The sequence below is a fragment of the Aquarana catesbeiana genome, linkage group LG06 (genome assembly GCF_042186555.1).
Source record: "Aquarana catesbeiana isolate 2022-GZ linkage group LG06, ASM4218655v1, whole genome shotgun sequence".
NCBI lineage: Eukaryota > Metazoa > Chordata > Amphibia > Anura > Ranidae > Aquarana > Aquarana catesbeiana.
In genome coordinates this window covers 83,137,492-83,149,825 of record NC_133329.1, presented here as the reverse complement: position 1 = coordinate 83,149,825, position 12,334 = coordinate 83,137,492, and the positions used below count along the sequence as shown (strand labels likewise).

Genomic DNA, 12,334 nt, shown 5'->3' with positions numbered 1-12,334 from the left:
TACGGGGCATAAGAACCGAGCGATCAAACACCAGCTCTATGCCCTGTCCCCCCATGCTCACTGGAGCGCTGGGCTGTGGAGGGGGCTGGAGCGGCTCCATTGTCGTGATCTTGCCCCAGTCTGGACCAGCTCTGTGACGTCAGCCGACACCAGGCTTCAGCCCGCTGTCTGCTGAAAACAGGTCACAATCGTGAGGAATGAACTGCACTCCTGTGATCCACAGAAGTACAGCCAAACAAGCTTTGTCTGTACTTCTCCTTTAAGTAACAATAAAAATAAAAGTATAAATAATAATTAAATAGCTGAATAAATATATAAAATAAATTGTTTTACATATTTTCTTTTTAATGATTTTACATTTTGTATAAAATGTTCATTTAACAAATAAAATATTTATTAGCAGGTTCACCTGTGACATTGCGCTCACGTAGCAAGGGTTGGCACATACAGAAATGACGACTCCGTCTGTTATCTTAAAAGAAACTTTATTTGTAGTGGCATAAATATTATAACAGTTTTATATACAGAACACCATCCAATCTATGGAATAAATAATAGCTATACATTTTCTATATTATAACCTGTATCAGAGACAGTAAACCTGTGCACTCGAAATGACAATTTCCAGACTGCCACTGCGGTAATGAGGGTCGCAAGGCCTGCTGGAGCTTGGAGTTCAGAAAAAGGGAGTTGTAAAATTTCAGTATCTGTAGAAGCATTGTATAATGACTGTAGTGACAGGGCACTTTATCAACTATGGCCCAAGGTTAGTCCGACATGGACGTAATGAGAAGATGAATAATGCAGACGGTACTTAGTGCAAATCATATTCAGTTAAGTTGTGTATTGTGATTGTTCTCAAATAAAACTATGTATATAAATGGAAGAATGTGATGGGTTTTCAAACACTTTGCAATGGGGTGACATAATGGTGGCACTGTAGATACGTACTAATGCTATAATGATGAAAAGCACTATAATGATCAGCAGTATAGTGAAGGTGCTATAATGGGGGCTCGCTGACCACCAAGGTAAGAGGAGGTTATTGGGGCTCTTCACTGTGCACCAAAAGAGAGGATGTTACTGGGGCTCCTCACTGCCTACCAATGTAAGATTGGAGGTTATTGGGGCTCTTCACTGCCCACCAAATTAAGAGGGGATGTTACTGCGGCTCCGCACTGTCCACCAATGTAAGAGAGGAGATTACTAGAGCTCCAAGCTGACCACCAATGTAAGAGAGAAGGTTACTGGAGTTCCGCACTGACCACTGACGTAAGAGAGAGGGTTACTAAAGCTCCACACTGACCACCAAAATAAGAAAGAATATTACTGGAGCTCCACGCTGACCACCAATGTAAGAGAGGAGGTTGCTGGAGCTCCGCACTGGCCACCAATGTAAGATAGGAGGTTACTGGAGCTCCGCACTGACTACCAATGTAAAAGAGGAGGTTGCTGGAGCTCCGCACTGGCCACCAATGTAATATAGGAGGTTACTGGAGCTCCGCACTGACTAGTAATGTAAGAGAGGAGGTTACTGGAACTCCGCACTGGCCACCAATCTAAGAGAGGAGGTTACTGGAGCTCTGCACTGACTACTAATGTAAGAGAGGAGGTTACTGGAGTTCCACACTGGCCACCAATGTAAGGAAGGAGGTTACTGGAGCTCCGCACTGACCACCAAAGTAAGAGAGGAGGTTAATGGGGCTATGCACTGGCCACCAATGTAAGGGAGATAAATGGAACTCCACACTGACCACAAATGTAAGAGAGGAGGTTGCTGTGGCTCCACACTGACAACCAACGTAAGAAAATCATTCCTGGGGGGGGCACACTGACAACCAATGCATGATATATCTTATCACCCTATCATCACTGAGCACACTCACTTTAAAATTTGCTCAACCCCCCCCCCCCATGGAACTTTGGTTTCTTTTGCATTTTTTTTAGTAGATTTTTCTGGGGTTGCCATTCCATGGTTTAAACCTTTTTCAAGAAACAAAAAATAGCTGTGACTGTTTAAAAAGTGATAGGTGAAGTTGTGATGTTATTTTAAAAAAATATGTATAGCTAAGACCACCCTGTCCACAGGGTGACAATGCTGCTGTACAATTTCACCACAGAATGAACAGCGTTGTCACCCTATTACAGGAAGTGAAAAAACTCACCTACTGGCAGGATCTAACAACTAGAAGATTTAAGGAATTTCTAAGCAGCGTTCTACCTTTTCTCAATTACTGTGTTGCATGCTGTCTATGCTTTGCTAGAAATATTCTTCACTGATATTAAATCCCATAATCCACTGTTTCAATAACTGCCTAGTGTACAAATGCCCAGTGAATTAAGAAACGATAACAATGTTTGAGATTTTAATTTTAAATGCAGGAAGTTACCAGGTCATTACATTTCCAAAGGAAAAAAAATTTCTTTTACTGTACTTGCAGAAAATGTTCTTAGCCTGAAAAAAGAAAACAAATGCAGCCACCACGTCTAAGGAATAGTAAGCTGCAAAATATTACATTTTTGTTCTTGGGTTTAGATATAGTTCAATGTTGCAGGTCCTAGGTACATTTTAGTGTATAGTGACATCTAATGACAAACCCAGATTACTGCAGTTGGCAAAGCATTGACCTTAGATAAGCCTACCTCCCAACTTTTTGAGATGGGAACGAGGGACAACTATTAGCAAAAGTATATAGACATAAGACACACCCCTGCCACGCCCCCTTAAAGGAAAATTATACAAAAAACCCCCACATGTGCTTTTTTTTTTACCACCACTATTCTGGCTTTTGACATTTACAAATTTGGCAATTTAGAAATCAGATGAAAGGTTTAGCACTGGGAAACACTTTTTGAAAGATAAAAAAGTGCATTTTTTATTCAACTATATAGATCAGACCAAAATGAGGGACAAATGAAGAGTAAAGAGGAACAGATGGACTTTGTTCCAAATCAGAGACAGTCCCTCGAAATCAGGGACAGTTGGGAGCTATGGATAAGGCCTCATTCACACAGGGCGTACTATAGCATATGCCTGTACAGGGACATGTTAAACTGCATCGGGATGCACAGGTGTTCCAAATATATCCCCATGCAGGCAGTCCCGTAGATGTCAATTGGGATGCAATGTCTGCAAGGACGCTGCTCCCAATTTGACAACTGTGCAGGTGCACGGCTCACAACACACTCTGTGTGGATTCAGGGCCATGTGCCCGCACCTACACGGATGTCAAATTGGGAGCAGCGTCTGTGTTCAACCAGCCGCTGCATCCCATTTGACATAAATGGGTCCCTTTACACAGGGATGTACCTTTGCACTCCATGTGGGTAAGCATGGCCCTGCACTGGCATATGCTATAGTACACCCCATGTGAATGACACTCTATGGCAGTGGTTGTCAACTGATGAGAAAGGTTGTCAACTACAGCCTATGATATCACCAAAGGGCCACACACAATGTTCAGTATATGTATTGCTAGAAAAGATCGTCAGAGACTGCAGAGCAGGAGTCTCCAAACTTTTTGAACAACGGACCCGTTTACTGTCCTTTAGACTTTAAGGGGGCCAGATTGTGGCCAGTGAAGGTAAAAAATGTCCCAGGCCAGTATCAGTGAGAATAAACATTGCCTCTGGGTTGGTGGTCAGTTACATAGCGCTTGTTGTCAGCACGGAGAGGAATGGTGCCCAATCATTGGTATTCCTGGGGGAAATAGTGCCCGATCGTTGGTATTCCTGCGGGAAATAGTGAACCCATCATTGGTATTCCTGGAGGTATATGTGTCGCATCATTGGTATTTCTGAGAGGAATAGTGCCCATCATTGGTGTCAGTGGGAGGAACAGTGCTCTGCTATTAGTGACAGTGGGAGGAACAGTGCCTCATATCAGTGGGAGGAATAGTGCACCAATGGCCAGTTAAAGGCTAGCAAAGAGCTGCATCCTGACCTTGGGCCGTAGTTTGAAGACCCCTGTACTAGAGGATAGGATGGTCAGAGACTGTGGACATGCTACACGTTGGAGTCTAGAGACATACATATAAAGATGTATTAATTAATACAGAGCTGCACTGATTTGTGTCTTTTTATATCTGTTCCTGGAGTTCTGCTTTAACTGGCTTAAAATAAAAACTCATTCAGTGGTGCCTGGAGATTCATAAACAGGCATTTAGGTCATCCACTGATTAATCTAGGCCTTTAAGGATCATTCCACCCGTAAATGGATATTTCAGTTTTTTGTCAGGGTCAGCAGGCCAACTCACCCACTAATTTTTTTCATCTTGCAGTGACTCCAGCTTGTAGGTCACTTTGAGTTCTTGTGCCAGACCACCACAGTGATTTTGAGGGGGTTGTGACTTTACCGGCTGAGTAGCTTAATGGTTAGCACTGTGGAATTTTATTGCTGATTTCTAAACAGGGACCTCAACTACATCAAGGTCGTAGTATCTCCATGTGCCTGGCTTTTCTCCCATGATCCAAAAATACACTTGGTTGACCACTGAGCTTCCTATTCTGTCTGTATGACTATAGTACATGCTTTAGATTAGATTCAAGAGATGAATAGAACAAGCTAACATTAAAGAGACTCTGTAAAACGACACACTTTAGAAAGCAGACAATAATAAAAACCTGATGGAGGTTCTAGCCCTTACATACTCTGTCCAAAACTTAAAAAAAAAAATTAAAAAATGATGGCATTAGCTGGGCTTTAAAGATACCCTGTTCCCACTTCACACTTTTTATTTTTTTTATTTTTATGCATGAATTTGTTAATACAAAAAAAATATTAGATTTTTGTGTCCCCGCCTTTTAGATTCTTGCATCCTTACTTTTTTTGGATATGCTGTTTCTATATTTAGGTACATGGGCTGCAAAGTTAATAGGGATAACACTTCTGGGAGTGTCAGATCTAACTACCTCCTAGCTACCCCCACTATCTTCCACTGTGCCAGGGATCCCAGCTGTCAGGGAGTGGCTCGTATGTTGACCCGGATTTAGAGACACAACTGAATAACCCTGCAGAAACAGCCAAATTTTCTCCATAACACAAATATTTTATGAACAAGAGAGGCAGTAGTTTGGAAGTAAATTTCCCCTTTTATTGAAAGAAAGAAGTTGAAACAAAGAGTGCAGCAAAGGGCTCCAGATATCATCCTTAGCAACAGCTGTGCCTGTATCAGTGGATGCATTGCTGGCAGCAGTGGCTAATACCACATGCAGGAAAGTTGAGTGACTCTCAGACTGTTCCAGAGAGACTTAGGACTTACTTGTGAGCAGTAGTGGCGGTGGCTACCAGCAATGCCTCCATTAATACCAATGCTGCTGCCAAGGCTGATAGCTAGAGCCCTTTGCTGTACCCCTTGCTGCAATCAGACTGTTTCGACAGGAACATTCAGCCGTCTCTCAAAATCAGGTCTGCCATCTGAGAGGATAGTAGGGGAGCTAGTATGCCAAAATCATGTTTTTTTCTTTTTTGCCATGCCCCTATACTGAAGGATTTACCCTGCTGTGTCCGATACATGAAGACAGCAAAAAAAGTGTCAGAGCTTTTAAATAGTTCTGCTCCCCTTTCATTTAATGTTTCTTTGTATTGAACTGCATGAGGTTATCAATTTTCTGTAGTATGCGGACATCTAGTGGCAGTTGTGGGCCACTATAACTTGTTTACCAATGTGATTTTGGTATCTTCATCTGTCCACCCTTCCTGTTTAATGCTAGTTAGTTTAGTCCTAGCTAGACCCTCCCCACTTCTTCCATGTTCTCTCAGTAAGTGTTAGTTATTCACAGAGAAAGGGCTCAGGAAAGTCATTGACTTCAAAAGACTGGAAAACATCCACTATACTGCAATCATCAGTAGGTGACCATACTGTCCAGACAGACTGGATCTAACGAGGTATGTCAATGCATAAAGTGGCATTTGAAACAGAACATATCCCTTCCCTATACAGTTTCATAGATGTTATGGTATATTGTTTATTTACTGCTGCCTGTGTCCCTATTCACTTGTTTGATCCTACACTGGTCAAATAGTCAGCAAAAAATAAATAACAGGGGTTTTATTAACGCGAAATTATTAAAATATATACAGTAATTGCACTGTGAGACCTTATACTGTAGCAGGAGGAGTGAGACTGTAGGGCACGGTCATAAATGTTTTCAAGCAAACATACTCTAAAGAATCTTTGTGTCTTGACTTTAAAAAGACTTCACTCCCACACACTCTCCATAGTGTTTCTGACTGCCAGTATGATAACTGGACCTCAGTATCGCTGTCCATGCCTATACACCTCTTGGGGTTAGTTGTGTTTATTATTGGAGGAATCATGTATCTACAGTATGCATTGATTGGTTGGAATGATCCTTTAATTGATCCAAACAAGCTCTGTATTGGTGGTCTGGTTACAGAACAGCATATACACATTGTATTCCATTATAGATATAACTTGTCCTAACTTACAATACACATGGGCTGGGAAAGAATGTTGGGACTCCTCCAACAGCTAACGAGGCACAGGTTACATTTATTTATAAAAACTGGGGAAAAGGAAGACTGTAGTATTGCCTATACCAACCAATCATGTTTCAGCATTTGTTTTCTAACCCGCAGTGGAAAAATGAAAACTGGAATCTGAGTGTTTGCCAAGCTTCATGTTTCTCCATTTGAGCCACTGATGTCCAAAATCTTACATACTTCTCTGTATAAAGGCACCTGACCCAGTGGTGGACGGGAAAAGGGGTAGAGACAGCAGTCTTGCCATCAAAACACGGTGGAAGATTCTAGGCTTTCCGTGTCTGCCTGTGATTTCTGCAGGTCCTCTTGCGCATTGAAGGCTTTGTCTACGATGTATATTTGGCATTCAAGGGGGATTTCATTCCTGTGTTAAAGCAAATGAGAGAGCTTTAATATAAAGGATGAGATTCTGGTAAGTTCATCCTAAACAAATATGTCTTATACACAATATTATCAATAGTATGTGCACACCCCTCTAAATTTTTGACATTTTAGACAATTGTGGTAATAGTTTTGGTGAAAGACATTTTTGGTTTCACCCCTATGTACAAAGCCAGCTCCATAAAGACATAGTTTGATGAGTTTGGTGTGGAGGAAAATTCACCTACTGAACTTTGGGAGAAATTGGAACGGCATTTGCAAGCCAGGTCTTCTCATATCAGTACCTGACTTCACAAATGCTCTTCTGGCTGAATGGGCACAAATTCCCACAGACACCCTCGAAAATCTTGTGGAAAGCCTTCCCAAAAGTGTGGGGGCTCTCATATTAATGTGAAATCTGAAGTAGAAGCACTACATAATAATTCCTATGGATTTGGAATGAGATGTAGCTCATATGATGGTCAGGTGTCCACCAACATTTGGGGATTCAGTGTATATCTTTGGGATCCTATTAGTGAGTTGTGAGAAACTAGATCTTGGTGATAGGTTTCTGGGTCTGCACATCTGTTGTACCCATTATGATAGGCTCTCGCTATCTCTGCTAAAATTTTATTTAATTTATATTATGGAGAATGGATTAATGGGAACACCAAAAAACTCCACCCAAAAACTCCTATGTCCCGTGACTTTGGATTTAAACTGTTAGGCATGAGTGCTAAGCAACCAGCAGACACTGAACCTCTGTGAAATACCACATTAACTGACATTGTGGTGTGTTAGCTATGAAACGTGTCTTTGTTGTTAACAACAAGTGTCTATACAATATTACTGATGACTTTGACCCCTCCATGACCATCACTCCATACCACCAAGGGCACCTCTGCCACATAAACCCCTAAGGCATATATGTCAAACACATGGCCCTTGGGCTGGTCATGTGGCTCTCCCACTCAGTTTTGCAGCTGGAACATGGCAAAACTCCATTCCGCCCCCTCCAGCTCACACGCTTCGCTTTTCGCTCCATGCTGTCATTTGTAAACACAGAAGCCTTCTGTGTTTACAAGGCGCAGCTTTGCTTTCAGCAGCTTCCGGATGTAACAGATTCCTCAAGGCAGGGACAGCTCTCCAGAGTGTGAGAGCCAGAAGGATCTCTCTGCAAGGCAAGCCACAGCTGCCTACCAGGGAGGTATAACCGAGCCAAATAAATGCTAGTAGAGAGAGCTGCCAACACAGGGTGGTATTAGAGCAGCCTACATGGGGAGTTAGTAGAGTCGGGCGAGGTGGGGGGTTGGTATTGCACACTGTGGTATTGCACACCTAAACCCTGCACCCTGTATGTAGCACACCCCCCTGAACTCTGCACTCTGTACATAACAAACTCCTGACCTCTGCACTCTGTACGTAGCGTAATCCTGAACTCTGCAATCTGTACGTAATGCACTCCTGAACTCTGCACTCTGTACGTAGCATAATCCTGAACTCTGTACGTAGCGCATCCTAGATACAACCGAGCCTTTGAGGGCAATCATATTGCTGACGCGGCCCGCAATTAAATTGAGTTTGGCATCCCTGCCCTAAGGGTTTTTTTCTCTCCACCCACGAGCACAAATAATAGCGAGTGTGCAGGAATTCTGAAAGCCTGATTACTTGCTGCTCAACGGTGTCTAGTAATATTAGCCTTGCTACATATGTCCCTTGACCTGTAAAACATTAGGGACTGGCATGTTTTTGATATGTCAGACTAAAAGGAACCATTGCACAACCAAGAGTGGTTGTGCTGAAATCCTGAGAGCCTGGTTACTTGCTGGTCAACTGTGTCTGGTAATGCAGTCTGGCCATTATGTCCCTTGACCTTTGTCCTAAACTGTTAGGCATGTGCCGAGGATTGCTAAGGAACCAGGAGGCTCTGAACCTCTGTTAAACACCACAATAACTGACAAAGTGGCGGATTACCCAAGAAACGTGCCTTTGGTGTTACCAACATCTAATTTAATACTTCTCATGAATTCTACCCTTCCATGACCATCACTCCATACTACCAAGGACGCCTCTGACACATCAGGGTGTTTTTCTCTTCACTCTTGAGCATGCCCAAGAGGGAGTGTGCAGGAATCCAGAGAGCCCTGTTACTTGTATGTCCCCTGACCTTTGCTCCAAGTTCTTATAGGAATGTACTGCAAATAGCTTGTCCGACGTACACAACAAATTGTAGAACGAAGAGTATTTGTGCAGGAATCCTGAGAGCCTGGATACTCAACTGTGACTGGTACTCGGAGAGGCTTTCCAGATCGACCAGCCTTGTTTAAAATAAGAAGCACATGGGCCAGACTATAAAAGTCATAGGAGCACAGCAAACTAAAATAGGAAGCTTTGTTGTATGATTATAGTGCTTTTTTTTTTTTTTTTTAAAGATATAGTTGTTTTTTGTTACATGGGTTTTATGTAGCTATTTTATAGAGTATTAGCTTAGTGCAAATTGTTACAGTTGACTGTTTTCAATGTTATACAATATCTTTTTCAAACAATACTGAATAATGTAGACTGAACACAAGCCCTCTCTTGCCGTCTCCCATGGATAATAGATGTTATGTAACTTATAAGAAGATCACAGATGGTTTTTAAATAATCTAAAGCTGGCCTGCAGCTTTTTATCTTTTCCTCTATAGTAAAATGCTCAGTTGGCGGAAGTGATTTTATTATGAAGAGATGGGACTAAATCGCGAAGTACTGGAGGGGGGAGCAGTAAGCTCAATGCAGAGATGTATAAAGGGCCTGTGATATTAAATAACATTGATTGAAATAAGACATCTTTCCAAAGGCATTAAGTGAAATATTTTTTTGAAAGGGGGGTTATACAGTCTGCGCGCTTATATAAAAAGAGATTTATTTAAAAGGAAAAAAAAAGTCTTCAGAAAATGGGTCAGAGCTTAAAAATGTCTTCAGATTTAAGGTGGTCTGCTTTGCTGCACCTACTTTGAAGTTTAATCTGTTTATATTTTGACTTTCCTGCCTTCTTCTTTCCCCTCTCATCAACATGCTAATAAATAATTTTTTTTTTTAAATAAAACTTTTCTATTTTTATTACATACCTTATGTTAGACCCAGTGACATAATCACTGGATCTCTGTGTTTCTTTGTGCAATGTTGGCAGATCATGGCTGGTGGGAGGGGTCAGCAAGGTGCTATACATAGCTTCCAGAAAACATCACAACACCCTTGCCTCAGTCATATAAGAGATCTACCTAACTCACCAGTGTCAATGCAAAAGTGGAGTTGGCCTTATATGGGTGTTATTGGAAGTTACTGGGAATTACTAAGCATTGAAGCAATACAGCGTGGTTACCACCCCGCCCCTGGCCTGTGATTGAACAGTAAAGCAGCAGCAGAATTATGATGAGCTCATCACTATTCTCTTTCCTCCCCTGCCAGAATGACTATTGTCATCACATATACACGTACCACACCTGATTGGCTCCCAGTTCGGACCCTTCCTCTCTTAGTCTAAGCTCTCCTGTAAATGGTATTACAGGCTGCAGATTCTGGTACTTACACTAGCTGCATTTAAAAATATATTTTGTGTTGAACTAATGAATGCATGATTGCAGTAATTGGTGTACTTTGCCTAGAATTCAGCTTTAAGTTATAATAGAGCTCTCAAAAACTTTCAGATACCAGGTCACACCTGAATGTTGCACTGTGGATTTCTAAAATTTGAGTTTTTGGTCTATAACAACAGTTTTTAAAATTTCTGGTTTACATCTAATACCCTAAAAAGCTGTTATAGATCATATTGATTTAAATGTTTGGGATGTCCTTACAGCCCATACAATACAATAACAAAATACATAAAATTCAATAAAATGTTATTGAGGGCCTTTCCTGCTGCCAGATCACAGTTTTTGGCATTAAAACCAAATTCCAGCCAAACCAATTTTTATTGAGTAGGGAAGAGATAAAGCCCCCCTCCTCATTTCCCATCCTGGGGACGGCTGTCATTGGGACAGAACATCGTAAAATCGTCACAGCCTTACACAGGTTCTACCTCTTCTCATTCCTGTCTTAAATTAAAAAAATAAATAAATAATATTAGATTAACCCTAAAATGTCAAAGCCTAACCCCATTTTTTTGAATTTTGAATAGATTAACATCTTAAAGCTCATTTCCCCCCAGATTTTTACATTTTTGATAGATCAACACTTCAAAACCCAACCCCCCCAATGTTTTAATTTTAGATAGATAATCATTTCAAAGCCTAACAACAACCCCCCCCCCCCTCCTATTTTTTAAAATTTTGGATACATTAATATTTCAAAGTCTAAACCCCCCATTTTTAAACATTTTGGGTTGATTAACATTTCAAATCCAAATCACCCCCAATATTTTAGTGTGAATACATTAACATTGCAAAGCCTAATTCCATCCTACTTTTAAATATTAATCTATCCACAAATGTAAAAAGTAGGATGGAATTAGGCTTTGCAATGTTAATGTGTTCATACTAAAATATTGGGGGTGATTTGGCTTTGAAATGTTAATCAACCCAACATTTAAAAAAAATGAGGGGAAAGGGACTTTGTCATGTTAATCTATCTAAAATGTTTAAAAATCAGGGGGATTAGGTTTTGAAATGTTAATCTATCCAAAATTTTAACATGGGGGTGGATTAGGCTTTCAAAATTTAAGATATCCATTTTTTGGGGTGTTGGAATTTGAAATATTAGTCTATCCAAAAAATCTGTTCACACTGAAATATTGGGGGTAATTAGGCTTTGAAATGTTAATCTATCCACATTTTTTAAAAATGGTAATCTATCCAAAATTAAAACATGGGGGTGGATTAGGCATTGAAAATTTACACCTTCCAAAATGTTTTAAAAAAATGGAGGGGAGATTGGACTTTGATATATTAATCTATCCAAAAATGTCAAAAGTAGGATGGAATTAGGCTTTGCAATGTTAATGTGTTCGCACTATAATATTGGGGGGGATTTGGCTTTGAAGTGTTAATCACCCCAATTTTTTTAAAAATGAGGGGTTTAGACTTTGAAATATTAATGTATCCCAAATAAAAATTTTAGGTTGATTAACTCTTCAAAGCCAAATCACCCCTAATATTTTAGTGTGAACATATTACAATTGCAAAGCCTAATTCCATCCTACTTTAAAAACATTTGGATAGATTAATATATCAAAGTCCAATCCCCACTTAATTTTTTTAAAACATTTTGGAAGGTTTAAAATTTCAAAACCTAATCCAGCCCCATCTTTTAATTTTGGATAGCTTATCATTTTTAAAAATATTTTAATGTGAACAGATTAACAGTTTCATCCTACTTATTTGGATAGACTAATGTTTCAAATTTCAACCCCCAACCAAAAAAAATGTAAAGAATTTTTGGATATCTTACATTTTGAAAGCCTAATCCACCCCCTTGTTAGAATTTTGG

General features: G+C 40.4%; 1 protein-coding gene across 2 annotated transcripts in view; it reads right to left on the bottom strand.

The window, feature by feature from the left end:
• Positions 1 to 468: 468 nt before the first annotated feature.
• RGS11 (regulator of G protein signaling 11) overlaps positions 469 to 12,334 on the bottom strand; it is a 266,061-nt gene continuing 254,195 nt past the window's right edge. Inside the window, exon 19 of one of the 2 annotated variants that reach the window (XM_073636325.1) lies at positions 469 to 6,869. In XM_073636325.1, coding sequence (XP_073492426.1) covers positions 6,752 to 6,869 — 118 coding nt within the window. In that variant the 3' untranslated portion in view covers positions 469 to 6,751. The remainder of the gene's footprint in view (positions 6,870 to 12,334) is intronic. The other variant, XM_073636326.1, reaches the window with a different exon arrangement.